Source organism: Clupea harengus, unplaced genomic scaffold (genome assembly GCF_900700415.2).
Source record: "Clupea harengus unplaced genomic scaffold, Ch_v2.0.2, whole genome shotgun sequence".
NCBI classification, from domain to species: Eukaryota; Metazoa; Chordata; class Actinopteri; order Clupeiformes; family Clupeidae; genus Clupea; species Clupea harengus.
Genome location: NW_024879946.1, coordinates 1 through 18,659, shown reverse-complemented (window position 1 = coordinate 18,659; position 18,659 = coordinate 1). Strand labels below are relative to the sequence as shown.

At 43.2% G+C, this 18,659-nt stretch overlaps 2 protein-coding genes across 2 annotated transcripts; one reads left to right on the top strand and one right to left on the bottom strand.

Moving 5' to 3' along the window:
- Positions 1-403: 403 nt before the first annotated feature.
- Positions 404-9,333, top strand: dhx30 (DEAH (Asp-Glu-Ala-His) box helicase 30). Its single transcript, XM_042705683.1, has 20 exons — positions 404-602; positions 928-1,055; positions 1,207-1,317; positions 1,446-1,618; positions 1,700-1,808; positions 2,434-2,583; positions 2,853-3,005; positions 3,107-3,586; positions 3,910-4,290; positions 5,294-5,378; positions 5,565-5,669; positions 5,954-6,129; positions 6,337-6,543; positions 6,659-6,740; positions 6,912-7,105; positions 7,310-7,460; positions 7,594-7,751; positions 7,898-7,998; positions 8,102-8,241; positions 8,478-9,333. The coding sequence occupies exons 1-20, from the start codon at positions 434-436 to the stop codon at positions 8,717-8,719; spliced, it is 3,495 nt and encodes a 1,164-aa protein (XP_042561617.1). The 5' UTR covers positions 404-433; the 3' UTR covers positions 8,720-9,333.
- Positions 9,326-14,894, bottom strand: LOC122130863 (alanine aminotransferase 2-like). The gene is made up of 11 exons (XM_042705684.1): positions 14,554-14,894; positions 14,354-14,443; positions 13,702-13,810; positions 13,460-13,593; positions 12,857-13,100; positions 11,354-11,433; positions 11,003-11,139; positions 10,652-10,826; positions 10,312-10,467; positions 9,932-10,044; positions 9,326-9,629 (listed from the first exon to the last, which is right to left on the bottom strand). The coding sequence occupies exons 1-11, from the start codon at positions 14,656-14,658 to the stop codon at positions 9,539-9,541; spliced, it is 1,434 nt and encodes a 477-aa protein (XP_042561618.1). The 5' UTR covers positions 14,659-14,894; the 3' UTR covers positions 9,326-9,538.
- Between the last annotated feature and the right edge of the window lie 3,765 nt (positions 14,895-18,659).

The window sequence follows — 18,659 nt, the reverse complement described above, 5'->3', positions numbered from 1 at the left end:
TTTGTGAATTGGGCTGAATTTCAGGATTTAAAAGTAAATGTAGGTAGCTTGTGTTAATGCCTCTGAACCTAGAATAACAAAACTATTTTTTATTTCTTCTTCCAGGAACCTGAACCCAGTGGGGGGTTTACAAAGTCTGTTTGTCTCCTGTTTTAGAATGTAAATAAATACAATGAATTAATAAAGTTAGCCAAGTAAAGTAATTCTGCGTAGTTTTCAGTAGAAGCATTTTATTTATGACCACATAAACTACTCAAACTAGCCTAGTCTAACTAACTTACAATTTATTGCCAGGCTATCGTTCTGCGAATTTTCAAAAGTTACAGCCAAATTCCGACCCAACAGATGGCGCTCAAGGTATTCAATAGGAACCGTCTGCATCAACAAGGAACAACAAGGAAGCCCTGACAGCCCTGCGCACATTAAACCAAACATGGCGCTGCCCGGTGTTTCACTCGTGAGGCTCCGTGCGTTGTGCAACCTTGGAATTAAATCGTTTGAAACAGGGAATAGAGTGGGAATAAATTGTACCTGGGCCAGTCAATACAGGACCAAAGTAGGGCTAGCTGGTGATAGCGAAGGAACAGCCGAAACAACAAAAGGTGCGGTTTGACATCTTCTGAACATTTGAGAACTAGGAGTTGTAGTTAGCTAACGTCCCCCTTCAGTCTGGATTCTAAATGGTCAGAGCATCCATAGACACTTAAATAGCAGTGGATGTGCAGCTGAAATGATGTCGGTTTTCTGCTTTCTGCGCTTCTGCTATTTAACTTCATGGTAGATAGCTATCCAGGCGTTTACTGTCCTGTAAGCCACTGGCTGGGCTGCGGGGAAGGTCATGCATATGCTGGGATGCAGGTGGTCTGTCGCATAGTAACAACGATGTGACCAGAAAGAGTAACGTTAATCTTGTGTTTCCGTGCCCAGGTCATCCCAGCCTTTTGAATGAGTATCCAGAACCAAAAGATCTCCTTTATCGTACCTTGGCCCGTTCTCTAGGGATATCAGATCTTTCTCATCTCATCCAGTACAACTGCACCGATGGAGATGTCAAGGTCAGACCCAAAACACCCATCTACCCCAGAGTTTTCAATTTGTGTGTGTGTCTAAAAAAATGAATATGTAGACTCGTGGAAAGGCTATATGAAGGCCACACATTCAGTTTGTGTCTAGACAAATCACTGTCCATTTCTTGTCTGTTTAAAGAGGGCCACTGTGACGGTGATGTGGCCCCAAAGGATCGAGGCTGTGGGCTTTGGCTCCAGGAAGGTGCTAGCAGAGCGCTATGCTGCAGCAGCAGCTTGTCAGAAGCTGAAGGCAAGTACTGCCAGTGGCACTGGCACCACCACCATTCCCCATCCAGTGCTGTGAGAGAAGCTGTGAAGTTGTGTGAAACTGGGAGTATTTCTTCTGTTGCTGCCACTCAGAATCCCCTCTCTTTGTAGGAACTGGGTGTCTTGGAACCAGACAACATTCCCAAGAGGAAGAAGGGCCAGGGACAACTTTCTCCTATGACTGGGTGGCGGGATGAGGATGAGGAGTATGCAGCCCCGCCGTATCCAACTGAATTTCTTGAGAGACCCCAGAGCAGGACGAAAAGGTCTATTCCTGTCCCTAAGTAAGAGAGGTTGATTTCCTAGTTTTTGAGTGAAAATATGTGCTGTAGGAATTGTTAGAAATTATATTATATATTCTTTAGGATACCAGAGGATGACCCAAGACTTCTGGAAGCTCTGTCAACATTCTCTCAGCCAAGAGCGCTCCTGGTGAAGGTCATTCAGATGGCATTGTCTCCTCACAAAATCAGAGTAAGTCTCCATTATCTGTACACTAATTTCTCTGATCAGTGCAGTGTTTCCCAAAGTGTGGGGTGGGCCCCCCAGGGGAGGCACGGAGTTACAGTAAGGGGGTACGGGTTGTGGGCAAAAAAACAGAATGAGAACCCTAAACGACCAACTACTGGTCCAGTGCCAGTGCTCTTACAGCACAGTAGTCTGTAATTAACCTATTTAGTGATGAGTTTATAGCCTACCTTGTACTAATACAATATGATCAGAGCCTACCGTTTAGCCTATATGTTAGAAGCGATAGTTAGCCTAATTATTAATACAACAGACATGTGCCAAACATGAACCAATTCAAAGAATGGAACGAGACGTAGCCGATCATAAAATGGTATTTGAGTCAGCCAGATTCATTTTAGACAAGACCTCTAATGAAATAAAATAAGAAGTGTTTTACTGATTGATGAAATGAAATGTTTAACTCTACGAATTCAAATAAAAAACAGGTAATAGGGCTTTATGAGCATCTCAATGTATTTGTTCTCACCTGCCATGACAGATTTGGGAACTACTGGATTAGTGTGTGTAATCCCTCTGCTGTACTACTTTTTGTGTCCGACTGTCCTTATACAAACTTCTCTCTCCACAGGATATTGTTCAATACCACACAGTGGGCGGGAAGTTTAAGACGTCTAAACTGACCCTGCACTGGCCTGAGGAGGTGACATTTGAGGCTTGTGGACGTAAAAAAATAGAAGCTGAGAAGAAAGCTTCTGCTCTGGCTTGTCTCAGATTAAAGGTTCGCTCTCAGTGGGACTTTGAATACCTCAAGCACACATTCTCAAACAAGTGCTAGTACAGGAAATTAGTCCACCTGAGTTGTTTGTAAAGTATATGCTCATCTATGACGTATTTTTTTATGTTTATATCCCGTGTGTGTGTGTGTGTGTGTGTGTGTGTGTGTGTGTGTGTGTGTGTGTGTGTGTGTGTGTGTGTGTGTGTGTGTGTGTGTGTGTGTGTGTGTGTGTGTGTGTGTGTGTGTGTGTGTGTGTGTTTTTTTATGTTCAGGAACTGGGGTTGCTTGATGACAACAATGAACCTCTCACCCACGCCCAGTACCATAAGGAAGAGGTGCAAGAGGCAGGGAAAAGAATGAGACGGCCCTGTAGCCTGGAGATCCCTAAGGAGCTGAAGGATAAGATGAGCGAGTACCTCACTCAGGTCTGGCTGGTTCAAACTCGGTTGTTGTCATTGAAATGTCTCGTTTTAAATTGCAAGCCCCAGTGGAGCATTTACATGTAACACCGTAACTTTGTGTCCAGTACCCCATTGAGACTGAGATGCAGAAACTTTGGGCTGAAGAAGACGAGCGTGCTGCAAGGCAACAGGCCAACGAGGAGGAGGATGAGGAAGAGGAGGAAGAGGATGTTCTCTCGGATGCAATCACAGGCCGGCCGTACCGCCCCCTGGAGCCTGCCGAGGAGCAGCGTCTGAGTGACAGGCTGCTAGAGCAGTGGGAGAGTGCCGGTACCGGCCTGGGGACGAGCCTGCCCTTGGACGCTCACCGAGAGCGGGTGGTGTCGACTGTGGAGGGGGCCCGTGTGGTGGTGCTCGCCGGGGAGACGGGGTGCGGGAAGACCACACGCGTGCCGCGGTTCCTGCTGGAGGGCCGCGTAAGGGCTGGCGAGGGCGCGCGATGCAACATCCTGGTCACGCAGCCACGGCGAATCAGCGCTGTGTCTGTGGCCCAGCGGGTCGCCCTTGAGATGGGCCCCGACCTCAAACACAGCGTGGGCTTCCAGGTGAGGGACAGCCATCCTACTGTGCTAGACCAAAAGATCCGTCATCAGTACTAGCCAGTCTACTAGATGAAACCGCTTTAACCCACACTGCATTCAGTTAGGAAGACTATCTCTGCCTTTTCTCTCAAGTCATGAATATGTGATCAGGCAGTCAGTTCAAATGGCACAGTGTGTATTTCAAATTTCACCAATTCACCTTCAATTATGCACCTCAGCATTACACGTTCTCCTGTCCTACCCATGCCTTAGCACCACGGGACCAGCTACTGAGTAACTTACGCCCATCAAACACCCCGTTTCCCCATCACCCCTCTGGTCCTCAGGTGCGTTTGCAGTCACAGCCCCCCAAGGCGAGCGGAGGGGCGCTGCTCTTCCTCACGGTGGGCGTGCTGCTGAGGAAGCTGCAGAGCAACCCCACGCTGGAAGGCATCAGTCACGTGGTGGTGGACGAGGTGCACGAGCGCGACGTCAACACCGACCTGCTGCTGGCGCTGCTGCGCTCACTGCTTCCCCAGAACCCCCAGCTGCACATCGTGCTCATGAGCGCCACCGGAGACACCCAGCGCCTGGTGGAGTACTTCGGGGGCTGCCCCGTGGTGCACGTGCCCGGCTTCATGCACCCAGTGCGGGAGAGGTACCTGGAGGAGGTGCTGAGGGAGATGGGGCGGCGTCCGCGGAAATCTGTCCCGCAGGACAGGGCACGAGTGAGTCTTGAAATGAGTGAAATGAGTCCAAAGCATCTTATACTGTTTGAAATGTCTGTTCTTCTAAAGGTGATTTGATTTCTGTTTATATGAGATGCAAACATTCCCAGCATGAACAGTATGAATGTGACATAGGAAACATTACCACTAAACAGGGTTGGGAAGGTTTTGAAATGTTATAGGTTAAAGATTACTAGCTACCCGGTTAAAATGTAATAAGTAATGAAACTATTTGAATTACTTCATCAAAGTAATTTAACTAATTACTTTTGATAACTTTTTGATTGGCATTGAATGGAGTTTGTCTAGATGGCAAAAAGATGGAAAGCAACACAATGAAAGCTTTTTACAGAAAATAATATTTTCAGATGTAACCCAGATATTTGTGAATACATACATTTAGTAATTGTAATTCAATTATGTAGTGGCAAAAACAGTTGAGTTTTTTCCTTTAAACCCCTAGATCCTATTCCTATGTCCTAATTGATTTTACCACCATGGAGAAAGCAGGAGAAGCAATGTCAAGACTCGCAGTTCTGTCCAATAATCCAATGCAAAGGGAGTTTGACCATCCAATGTTGCCCGTTTTATTATAGAAAAATTGTCACAAAAGTAAGGATGCAATTGCAGTTTTAAAGTCCAAATAACTAAAGGCTGCAACAAGCTGAACAGGCCCAAACGGAGACAGCGTGGTTCACGACCTCAGCACTGAGGTCAATGACGATATTTGCGCCCGCCTTCTCCCCGTCATGCGTGTCTGGCAGCCATTTCAAGGGTGGCACCGTCACCACCTATAGAGGGCGCACACTCGCGATAAAATCAATAAATCATTCCAAATACAAAAAACTTAAATGCGGCTCCTACAAATTATGTAACTTTGTTATATGTAACTAGTTACCCCCCCAAACCTGGTTGTTTAGGAGTTGTCTCTACTGTTTTGAGATATTTGTGAAGAATGTTCAGTCTCTTGTCCCCTTATCTCTGCTCTATTTACCATCTACAGAAAGGAGAGGATGTTGATGATGCCACTCCAGACCTCAATATGGTTGCTGATGTCATCAACCACATTCATACAACAGGGGAGCCAGGTACTCCTATAACACACACACACACACACACACACACACACACACACACACACACAAAATAAGTGCAACAAAAATATTATGTGAATGCAGTTCTCTCTTCCATATAGACATGGATCAAAAGTTACATACAGTCAAAATTGCTTCCGCATTCCCATTGTATAAAGCTGCTCCTGTGTGCTGTTGCAGGCGCTGTGTTGTGTTTCCTGCCTGGGTGGCAGGACATTAAAGCTGTGCAGCAGAGGCTGGAGGAGACCACAGCGTTCAGATCGGGCTCTCAAATGATCCTGCCATGTAAGAGTCTTGTTTGTGTGTCTGTGGAGCCTGACTGACTGACTGACTGACATGGGGGCATGCATGTGATGAAGGTGTCCTGTCTTAGTCTCTCTATCCATCCAAATATCCCCCGTTCTAATGTATCTGTATTCTACTGTAGTTAAGACATCACTTTGAGTCACTAAGGGTGACTTTGTTTTAAGAGTTCAAATGTGGGCTATGCTTAAATGCTAGTTTGTCTGTCATTGTATTCAACTTTCACCTGGGGAAAAAAAAAACACACCTGTCCCCTCTTCTGTCAGTGCACTCTAGCATGTCTGTGGCAGACCAGCAGACTGTGTTTCAGCGCCCCCCGGAGGGCCAGCGCAAGATTGTCCTGGCCACCAACATCGCTGAGACGTCAATCACCATAGATGATATTGTTCATGTGGTGGATGTCGGATCCCAGAAGGAGACGAACTACGACCCCAAGACAAAGGTGAAACGCTTGAACTCATTATGACTGTAGTGCATTCTACATTACTGGCAGGTTTCCTGAGTAGTAAGCATGAATGCAATTAGATGTGAAATAGGCTCTTGTTCTATGGCTTTGTTGAAGATTTATATATATATTATATATTACATGCATACATAAAATGCATTCTTGGTTTGAAGATTTAAGACCGTTTTGTTCTCTACACCATAGGTCTCCTGTCTGGACACAGTCTGGGTGTCACGGTCTAACGTCACCCAGCGTAAAGGCAGAGCGGGAAGGTGTCAGCCTGGGCATTCTTACCACCTGTTCCCCCGTACACGCCTGGACTCCATGATCGTGTTCCCCGTCCCGGAGATCCTGCGCACCCCGCTGGAGAGTCTGGTGCTCCAGGCCAAGATTCACAGCCCACAGAGCAAGGTGAGCTCTTTCTTCCTCCGCTCCCTCTGTGCGTATAGACACACAGTACTGTTTCTACTGGGTTACTCATACAAATGAAGGCTGTATTTTTTTATTTATTTTTTCCCTCTTCCAGGCAGTAGATTTTTTATCTCAGGTGCTGGATTCTCCGGATCGTGCTCTCATTGAGGATGCCGTGAGGGTCTTGCAGGAACTTGGTAACCCTGCTTGATTCTACCCTTGAAACATTTTGTTAAATGTGTGAATTTATAAATATCTTGGATACTTTATCTCATTGGTGTGGATTGCGTGCTCTGCGAATGGTGTCAAACACTTGAAGCCTGTGGTGTTGTGTGTGAGTGCTATTGACCACATTGATCTGCTCTCAGGCGTGCTGGACAAATTGGAGTGTCTGACCCCTCTGGGAAAGCGAGTGTCCTGCATGTCGTGTGACCCGCGCCTGGGGAAGGTTCTGGTACTGGCTGCTCTCTTCCGCTGTGCCTCCCCCCTCATCTCAGTGGCTGCCTGCCTGACCCGAGACCCCTTCCACAACAGCATGGAGAACAGAGGCCTCATCCACAAGGTCAGATCAATTCTCCTGCATCTATTCCAGTCAATTTTATAATGATATAGCCATGGGCATAGCCATAACTTACCTGTTCTCTCTTGACATGCCAGTATCAATGCACTGAATAGGTTTGGAATATTAGGAATATAATAGGAATAGATATGTAATTACTGAGTTTTCATGGAACAATATCTTTTTCCTCTCCCTGTCTCTGTGCAGGCCAAAGAGGAGCTGGGAGGCTCCACCGGCAGTGACTTCTTGGTCTTCAGCCGTGCCGTGCAGGGCTGGAGGGAAGGACCGGACAGGGAAACGAAGAATGAGTACATGTACCAGTACAGTCTGTCTGGGGCCGGCCTGCGCTTCATTCAGGGTGAGGCCCTCCATGGTCACCTGAACTACCGATGGTTTATAATGATTCTGCTGGTAGTCTGGTTGAAAGTACAAGGTTTGATTCGAATGGTTGAGGGTTTCGTGGTTTTGACTGGCTGATCTTCCCTGTGTAGGCCTGGCTCGTCAGTTCAGTGATAACTTCTACGAGGCTGAACTGGTGTCCAACCCCAATGACTGCCTTCGTCCCACCTCCACCTACAACCAGTTCAGCCAAGAGGACGAGCTGCTCAAAGCTGTGCTGATGGCTGGTCTCTACCCAAACCTCATACAGGTACGTTCACCCCCATCGTAGGTGTGCACTATGAACACGTACATGAAAGACCAGTTGGAATGCATTCTGAACATGCATGTTGTAGCCGCATTTTTAGCAAGCATTGACTGACTATTTGTGGCCATTTTGCTTTTATGTCTATTCAGGTGAAGAGAGGCATTGTCAACAAAGGTAGATTTCGGCCTGACGGCATCTCCTACCGCACCAACACTGGCCCAGTGTTAATGCACCGGTCGACCGTCAACAGGTAACAACCAATAGGCCAAAGGCTTTCATATAAGTAAAGGGATGATGTAGAATGAAGTGAAAGAAACCTTCTGTGTGTGTTTGTGCTTTCTTTTTGCATTCAGAGGTAAAACCCAGCTTCCTAGCCGCTGGATGACGTTCTACAGTGCGGTCCAGTCAAATGGGCAGGTGTTCATCAGGGACTCATCCTTAGTCCATCCACTAGCCCTGCTCCTGATGACGGACTGCGACCTCACAGAGAGAGGTAAACCAGCTGGCTATTAGCGAATGCCATTAAAACCACGACACTCCCACGGAGGAGAAGGATTAAGGAGTATAAAACTAAACTATACAGCTAAATCAGCAACCACTGCATTATCACTTGCTTTTCCATCCACCCTGCTGATTACGTCTTGTGTTTAGCAGGTTTCAGAGTTTTACTTGTGTGGTGTTAAGTATGATTTTTAGCATGACTTCTGTGTCCTCTTCTTTCTCTATCAGTTACTGGTGACCGTGTTGAGGTGTCCCTGCTTGAACGTCCTTTCGTGCGCTGGGAACTGTCTACGGACACGTGGAACTTGCTGTGGGAGTTGCGCACGTCCCTGCAGGCCATGATGCATCGGAACCTGCGTCCCGATCCCGAGACTGGCAGTTCTCAGGACACAGAGCTCCTCTCCCTGCTTGTGGACCTTCTGAACAACACAAGCCAGCAGGGTGATGAGGGCCCCAGTTATGCGGAGTGAACACCAGCAGAGCACCACAGACCTGCTGCTGCGAAGGCATCTCAACATGAATGTTCTTTTATTTACTCAACGTACAATGCAGGACACTCAGAACTCATTTGAAGCCAAGCTAAATGGTGTGCACACAGACCTATGATTTATTGAGGTGACTGCATTTGGTCGGTGAGGGATATATTTTATTGAGGTTCCTCCTCATGTTTTGTTCTCAATGTGACCACTCTTAATCTTACCACAGAAAATGAATCCAAAATCACATAAATGGTATTTCTGTGTGTGGGTTCATGTCTAATTGTGTCATTGTTTGTGGAGATGCAGTGTCTCAGTTTTACAGGGAGAACCTTTACCACATGAGTTTTTGAAACGGTGCATTTGGCTTTATGCTAAATGTGAAATGGATTAAGTGGCTAAACCTTCTTTTTTTGAAGAGTGTCAAGTCATGTTAGATATGATGGTTTTGCCATAGTGTCTTTGGAGTCCAGCATTTTGCATGAATAAATGCATGGCACCGAGTTATTATTTAACTTAAACTAAAGATTATTTATGTAAAATTGTTAAATATGTAAATATTTGATGTTGAAACCAATACCATAAAGATATTTCCATAAATCCTAAAAGGTGTTCTTTATTCTTTTAATGAGTTAAAGGTTCTTGGGTGTTGGAAGGTAGACTGGATTGAAATTTTTTAACCTTTCAGATTAAACAGATTTGGCACTCTAGAAGAAGCAACCCATAAGATCAATGAATAGGCCATCTCAATGCTCCCCTTTGCAAATACTAGTCTAAGAATGTAGTATTGCAGGAGCACTGTCCTCAGACTGGTCAGGAGAGCCGGCTCATGAACCTGAGGTGGAAAGTAGACAGTCTGTTCAGCACATCCTCCATGTTATCCTCTGGGGTTGCAATGCACAATCTAGGAGATTGAAGGAACAAGGATTTCATAAATTGGCCCCTTAGGGAGCAGAGCGTTTGATCAGGAAGTAATGGCATATGCATATGTCTGAAGTAATGGCAACTTGGTCTTAGATTTTTTTTTGATCTAACAAGTGATGATCTTCAAAGCCACATCTTTTATAGTAGCTAGGTGAATTTTACCTGCATTTTGGCTTCTTATTAATTGGTTTAAGAAAATAAATTGAAGGGCGCTGCTCATCTCATACACAGTCCATGCTAAAGCTAACCGGTTTCTATGAGACTGGTCTTTGAGGAGTCTACCTGATGTGGTGGGTCCCCTCTCTCTGCCCATGCTCACAGCCTGCTCCCACACTCAACCCTGTCTCCTCCAGAAGAAGACTAGAGTAGAGCACATCAGGCTTCATACCAGCCTCCTGAGCAGGATTAAAACCACCAACATGAGAAATGAAAATGTAATTATTGGTGTGTATTTGAGATGATCACCATATAATTGTGATAGTATGAATATGATTTAGATCAGAGAGTTACTGCAAAATCCTACAATAGTGAAAAAAAACATGTAAGTCTGTTTTCATTTGAGTTGAGAAGATTCAGTTACCACCCATTCAATTTTTTGTGTTGACATTAAAGTAGTTTTGTCTTAGAATAAGAAGGTGTGCTGACAAAATGTCTTTTCTCACCTTAGCCTGCTGTACTACACATGGCGGGAGATGGAGCTGAGGGAAAGCAAACATGCCCCCTTTGATTGGCTGGCAACTGATCCCAGGAAGGTCACCAAGCACATCTTGGACCCTGTGCACATTACTGGCCAGTGTATCCTTTATGCTTCTGATTTCCTGATAGAAATGGTTAAAATGATAGTCAGACCAAGCACAGATTAAGCCTGTGTAAAAGCATTATGATCACTATTCAAAATGTGATTCCATCTAAGGCCCTCAAATAATATTAAACATCTCATCAATTACATAAGAAAATTGTATTCAGTAAACAAATATGTTGCCATGTGCTCCAGCTCCTGACCTCAGAGAATGTTGGGTAGGAAGGATCTCCAGCCTCTGGTGGATGAGCCATAATATCCAGAGTGATCTGCCCTAGGACTGCTGAACAGGTGTCCAAGGAAAACCAGGTGTACACGTACCCCACGACTGTAGGGTCCAGATTCACAAACTCCACATAGCCACCACGAAAACCAGACCTGCGACATGATCGACAGGTGATCAGGATTGGACTATGGTTTTGTGGCATACAGCACATCCAGTCTAAAGTTAGCTACAGGGCACAAGGAATACAAGAGCCTGAGAATCTAAACCTATACCTAATGCCAGGAGTATTCTGTCGTAAAGAATTTCTAAGAAGCAGTTGAACACTTACTCGCCAAAGTATCCTTTAGAGATGGAGTTGAGGGAGGCCAGCTCAACAGAGTTGGAATATGGTGGGCCCATTTCAAAAAGCACTTTCTTATAAGACACAAACTCACAACTTGGATCATGCACACTATCCTGGTATACCTAGAGAATATGAGAAATACACATTCTGCCTGAAATAAAAATGTTCACCAACGTCTTTTCCTTATTCTCTACATTTCATTACATCTACCCATGACACACTAGAGATATATTGAGTTGGTGAATACATGAAGGGTTAAAAAATTAATTAGACTTGTCCACACTGAGGTTTAAAATCACCTCACCTACTGATTGCACAACATGGGAAAACCATCACCTCATCAGCCAGCAGAAAAAGCTTTTCCTCAGCAGCAAATCGAATCACATCCTCGATAGACTTCCTGCTCTGGACATGACCTTGTAGAAGAACAGGGAGAAAACATTTGAGACCCATGAGACCCTGAGATCATGATGTGAAAGTTAAATCATGAGTTATGGATCTCAGCAGTTAAAACCCAGAGCCTGGAAAAGGTATTAACTCTGTTATGGTGACATTTTCCTTTTCCTTTACTGCATCAGTCACTTTTTAATACATTGTCTATTTGTCATCAAAATAGAAAATATAATTTTTTTTCAGCTTAATTTTTTGGTAGAGCAAATTTTTAAATATCATATCCTGTTTTAAAAAACTGTCCTGAATTCTACCACATAGAGCCATCTCTACCACTTGGGTGCCTCATGTTATGCACAAAAAAGTTCGGTAGCTCTACAATTTTGAAGGCCACACGATTTCCGCATTTATCACACGTAAGAAGTGACCATACATGAACTCAGTCATAGCATGTGAAATCACATCTGTTAGGTGTTCATAGGTAGGCAGTTTCGTTTCTGTAGAATACTGTTGAAAAAACACACCAAAAAAGATATTGTGATGGTTTAATTATCTTTGGAGATGTCTGTTAATGGTAAAGGTCATATTGCTAAAGATAGCTTTAGTAAACCCGACAATTTTTATGAAATCAAAGGTTTTATGGGTCACACTTTCTACAGATGCTCAGATTATGAACACTTTATTTGGATAGTCCTCCATAAACTATCTACAGATGCAGAAAAGCAAGGTATTCTATGATCAAAACCACTGCTTTAGATATGTTTAGATTTGAGTACATCACATTTTCACCTAGCCTGTCTGGTGATGGTGACTGCACTTATGTATTAGCCATTACCATTGCATTTCTATTTACTGTATTACTACATTTTTGACAATAACAAAAATTGAAATAGAGATCGCATGAGAAGATCAGTGGAGGCTCTAGTTCAGCTAGTGCATTGTGTAGGCCTACCCGAGAGGACAACCTATCAGAGGTGGAAAAATAGCTAATAAAATAAAGGGAAACTTGGTTATGTAGGTATAGGCAGAGGCAAACAACTAGGCTATGATGTAGCCATACTAGCCAAGCAACAACATTTGACACTTTACCAGGTTCAAATTGGGCGTAATTTGCCTACACTGGGTGTGTGTTATTTTCCCATAAATACACATCCCATTGTGGATCATTCCTTACATAATGATTGTTCATGTTCATGCTCAATAAAAATAACTTTGTTTGGAAATAGGTCATTTTGTCAATATAAATATGATCAATCCATGCCAAATTTTAATAACCGACTTTTACCATTAACCCAAGAATCATCTATTTGAGATAGACAAATATAGGCTAAGGCAGAAAATGCATGATAGCATTATCTACAAACACTTATACTACATGGGCATATACCATTAATACGTATACTTGTATTATAAATACTTGTATTGCAAATACTGCATTTCATTCCCTACCTGTTGGGTTGCCAGGGTTAATAACATAAAGTGCCATGGGATTGCAGTGCCCCCTGGCAACATGGAGGGCTCTGCGCAACTCCTCCACTTTTAATTTCCAGCCCTGTTCCTCGCACAGGTGGTACGGCACCATGGTACCTCCTAGTGCTGACAGTGCCATGTTAAAGTAGGGGTATGAGGGCACAGGTGTTAGCACACCTGTCTGTGTAAAGCCTTCACTCTGGACAAACAGCTTCAGCACCATCTATCATATAGATTCAAATGAGAATGTGATTAATGAAGGTACATTAAGGTGCTTGTCACCAATTCATTAGCGATAGCAGAATGTAAAAAGTCATAGTTAAGACGAAGACATGATTATAGCAATACATGGTAACTGAGAGCACAGCTATCACGATGAAGCCTGGATTGTCCTAAGATGTTCATCATGTGCACCCAGGTTGTAAAATGACAATGGGTCTGAGTACATAAAAAAATCTAAATACCAGTTGCACCATCAACTATTTTCAAAGTGAATTATAGATAGCACAATACAATAATAGATAGCTGTAGTAATAGCCTAACCCTATTATACATTCCATGAAAATCATTACTCAGGCTGACCATAAGGGATCGTTGAGAACCAGAGGTGATAAAAATGTTCTCCGGTGAGGACTGCACACCCCCATCTCTCTGGGAAATGAATTCAGACACACTCTGTACAATTTTAGGGATTCCACGAGTAGTGGTGTATGACCCTGTCAATACACACAGAACAACAGTCAGACATCATAGATCAGTAAGTTAAAAAGAATATACACTGTGAAAATGTAACAGGTCTTTTGAACAGGCTCGTTGATTCTTACCCACACTTCCGCCGTCACACTGCCCTAACAAGCTCTTGGCTCTCTGTTGCACATCAACTGGCAGTGCCTCACTGTTTAGCAAAGAGGGGTACAAACAGGTAGCAACAACCTAGAACACCACACAGAGTGTGAGAAACAGAAGGTGATATTAGAGACAATGTGCCGGGCCGAGTCGGACCAATGCAAATTTAGTTTAATGAAATAATAGACTATTGGACACAGGGGGCACTGACTTCATATTTGACCAAGTCTGACAAACTGCCTGACATATAAGAGCAATTTTCATCTTCACATAGCCAGGCAGAGCAGACTGACAAACAGACAGGCAGGCTCAAAGGACACTGTTATGTCCAGTAAAGTAAACATACTAGCTGACTTAAAGCTAATGTAAAACCAAGACCCAGACACAGCAAGTGGCTGAAAAGTAATAGTCTAAGCACACTCAGGAGCAGAGACAGGAATGAAAAACTACATATGCAATATTAAGATATTTAAGTTAGTTACTACTGAATCCCAGTTATTTGATAAGCAATTCAGACATGGAACAACATACTATACCAAATGTCAGTTTTATCAAATAGAAAGTACAAGGATGGGGGTTATCTTTCTTAGGTAAGAACAAAGGCAATTCAAGCATATTTCAGAAGTTTACCTGACGGACAAAAGTCAAGGGCTTTAGTCCTCCTCTGTGTGGGTCACCCCAAGAAACATCAATTACATTCTTGTAAGGCTTTTTCACTCCCTAAAAGGTAAAAAAAAAAATTAAAACCCTGATAGACAAACCATGTCAAAATGTAAATGTCAAAATGACTAGTTCTCACAATTGTGTTTTCACACAAAGACCTGGCTTACCTGTTGAAGCTCTGTTGTGATCTGTGCAGCTCTTTTTGCCAGAGCCACTTGCTCAGAGCTCCTGATACTCCACAGCCTTGGGCTGACATCTCTCAAAAGGGACATCCTGACTGGGCAAGTCCTCTTTCAGGTCCCCCTAACGCTCTTTTACCCCTTTCCCTTCAAAGTTGTTCTGGCCCTTGCTTCTTTCAAAGTTCAGATTACCCTGACATTGTTTTCACAGAAATATAATATTGCTGTGTTCAGTTAAGTCACATCCAATCATCCAATTCAAACTCCAATGCAAGTCAAATGAAATGCTGGACAAGTGACATTTAGGTCACATCTGATTCCTACAGCACTTCAGAATAAATAAAAAATCAGTGGGTGTGGTGCTTTTCCCACTTCCCTCCCCTCCCCTATGTGTGACTGTCATTTTATTATTACAAATATTGCACACTTCAGCCTTGAATTTGGCTGATTTGGAAACAGAAATACTTCAAATACGAGTTAGATTGCAGTTTATTACATAATATCCGTTATTGTTTTAGACATGAATGTCACAGTTTTGTAGATAACGGTAAGTGTACTATTCGACTCCGAACTTGAGGCTTGTGTAATAAATTACAAAATGTCCGTTCAAACAGTCACATATTGCATGGACTTTGTGCTGATCTTCTGATTCATTTTCTGTCCTTTCTTATAATGTAATACCGAAGACATTAAAAGGACTTCCCTAGTGATATAAGTTGTCTGTCAAAATAAACCTTGAACGTTTTTCTTAATGTGTGCGTATTTGTACCTACTGTTGGGATTACAGCTCTTTTAAGCAAAATACAGAAGAAGAAAAAAATAAGCCAATACTTTATCATTGTTATTGCCCTTCTTCTTTCTAAACCCAAACATATTATGGCATCCATGTAACACCATAATACAGGGTGCCTTGATACATGTTTAATGATTTATAGTGACTAATCAAATGGACCAAAATATGTTAGTCCCTTTTTACATTAATACGCACACTGGAGCAGAGGAAGTCAGTGTATTTCTTGCATTTTGTCTAACAGATATTGAAACCCTGACAATTCTCACATGGGATAAATAGAACCCACAACTTGAAATAGTTATTTACATTCATCAGAAAATAGCCCATCGTCGCATAAGTAAATCCGGATTTGTCTCATTTTAGGAATAGGCTTTGAAAGTAGTGGAGTAGGCTACCCGATACATTTTTTTAATGTATTTATTTTTTTACTTTACAGCATATCCGTTGACCTTTTCATTATTCTAATGTACGTCGATTGCTGCCTGGCGGGATCTCTGCATAGTAATACTGCGCATGTGCGCAAGCAAGAAAGGGACAACGAACTGTGGTTGTGTCATGGCGGCGAAGCGTAGAGGAAATTTATGTTGACTTAACAAACTATCAGCATCAAATTGTAAACTTCGATACTGAGACCACAGTATAACTGCTATATTTTTCCTTTTGTTGTTTTTAATCGATATATTTCACAATGAATTGCAGTACAAACGTAGTTCAAGTGACCAACGTGTCACCAAGTACAACATCGGAGCAGATGCGGACGCTGTTCGGATTCCTTGGAACCATTGAGGAGCTGAAATTGTTTCCGCCTGAGTAAGTGTTCTTAACGAAAGCCAACAATGGTATACTAACTGTTAGGGCATGGTGCGGAGTTATATTGCTGTATAAATATGGTAGCGAACACAACTTCATCCGATAAATACATCGCCTTGCCCATCTGTTTGAACAGTTTGCGCTAGCTAACGTGATATGTTCGCTAGCTCATGGTAACCTAGCTAGCTAACGTGAATACAAGCACCACTAGGCCTGATTTGTGGGACATTTTCTTGACGATAGACAAGGACAGAACCCATGTAGTATTGTTGATCAGAGAATATTTGTATTTGGGATTAGAGCCGAGAGTCAACACAGTTGGATTGAATTGTTAGCTTCTGCGTTGCATAGCCACTCAGTCAGCTAAGTACCATTTCAGAGAGCGTGCTCTCCCTCTAGCTAAGCTAGCAGCTAGCGAACAGTGCAGATAAATGTTTTTTGAGCTAGCTAGTTAACGTAAGCTAATGTAGGTTAGTACGCGCTGGACTTCCTTCCTATAGCCTACTGAATGAGCTAGGTTGTTCATTTTAGCCGTTTTAAAACTAGATTTGGCCAGATTTTACATAGGAAATGCCAATAAAGAAATCATTGCATGGCTAATACGCGTGAGAAAGATCACACATAATCACTTCTGCGGTGATGATGGTTGGCTATCGTTAGTTATCACAGCTATTGTTAAATCGCTGGAACTACCTTAGCTACTGATGTCGTAAATTGGCTAACCTGTACATTCATTTAACTAGCTAATATTTCCATCGATATCAGTGGCTAGTACCCTCACATCAAATCTAAAATTCATTTTCGTCTTACTTGTTTTTGTATTTCGATACGGCCCGTAATTGAAATTCATATAAGCTCCTCTACCTGGTGTGATAATTTGTTCCTTGAACAAAATCAAGTTTGTGTCCATTTTAGAAAAATATGGCAGAGGGTCTTTCAGTAACATCTGTCTCCTGTATGTATTTTTTTGCAGCGAATCTCCGCTACCAGTAACGTCGCGGGTATGCTTTGTGAAGTTTCGTGAGGCAGAATCTGTGGGAGTGTCTCAACATCTGACCAACACAGTGTTTGTGGACCGCGCACTGATAGTTGTTCCCTTTGCTGAAGGTTGGTGTGCAATATACTTTGTTGTGTGTCTGTTGTGAACCTTTCTTATATGACCTGACTGTTGGGAGAGTGAGGCCATCCCAAAGCACTGAGGCTGGAAGGAGTCCTCTGCCATCTTAATTTGAAGACTGCTGGCAAATTAACCAGCAGGGTCGTATTTTCATTTCTCTCCCCTTTCCATCTTGGGGTGTGTTGAGGGAGCGTCACTCTCCCAATACTGGATCTGTGCCACTCCTCCTCAGATTCCAGGTCCAGATTTTAATAAAGTGATCTAGCTGGGTTCTTCTTAAAGACCTTTGGTACACTATAAGAAAGTAGGCAAAATAAACCGCTGCGTAGGATCAGTTGCATGGACTGCTTGTTAACGTGGAACTGACAAGAACACACCCAGTAGATGGGGTCAGTGGCCTTGCTTCACTGGTCATCGTCTCTTTCAGCATAACTCAAGTCTATCAAAGGTCTGTTGTAGGGTCCCTGGACAGAGAGCCACGCGGGGCCAGAGGCTTCCCAGAAGACAGATGAAGTATTTGTGCTAAAAGCATAACCATGTCTTTGAAATAATTTATTTTCTCTCTCCTCCCACACCAGACGTATCGTCTATTAAACTTCTCTCTGTTATTTGTGTGTGTGTGATTTTTGTAGTGGAGAAGGCAAAAGCAGAGCCCGCTCCTTGATGGCTGAAAGTGGTCTTCTGCCTGCCAACAGGGGGATTGTAGAAAGTTACAAAAAGGCCAGCAAGCATTTCAAGCCCCCCCCCCCCTTCTCTCTCTCCAGTTTTTATCTGCTCTCTCTGTTCTCTTTCTCTCATTCTCTTCTTCAGATGCATCATGCATTTAAAATGAACAACAACAATAATTGCATTTCAGTTTAGCATTGAAAAACAATATCTGCAGTCAATCGATTCTGCTACTTCCTATCTAAAGATTGTGATTCCAAAAATGCTGTGCCTTTATCAGGTGTCTTAGCTCTGAATGATGTCACATTAATTGGAAATGATTGTCAGAAGCACTGCGTCATTTAATGGTCAGACTGCACCTTAACTGTGCAGGAGACGATACAATTCCCAAACGAGCTCCTGTGTCTTCTTCCTCTTTCATTCCAACAGATTCTGATGTTTAAATTGTTTAGCTGTTATACCATTTGCCATTAAAACTGGTCTGTAGTTATTACAATCTGAAATACAGACTCTCACCGCGTGATTGGACAGTCAGATGATGATGATGATGATGATGCTTTTGCACACTTGTATTATTAGTGATATGAGAGAAGGTAACTGATGTGAATGAGCCACTCCACATGTAATGCGTGACTGGTGCAGTGCCCTCTCTTTAACGGTGGTCTTTCTGTTTTTGTTGTTGTGTTTTACAGTTCTTTTTCCTGGCTC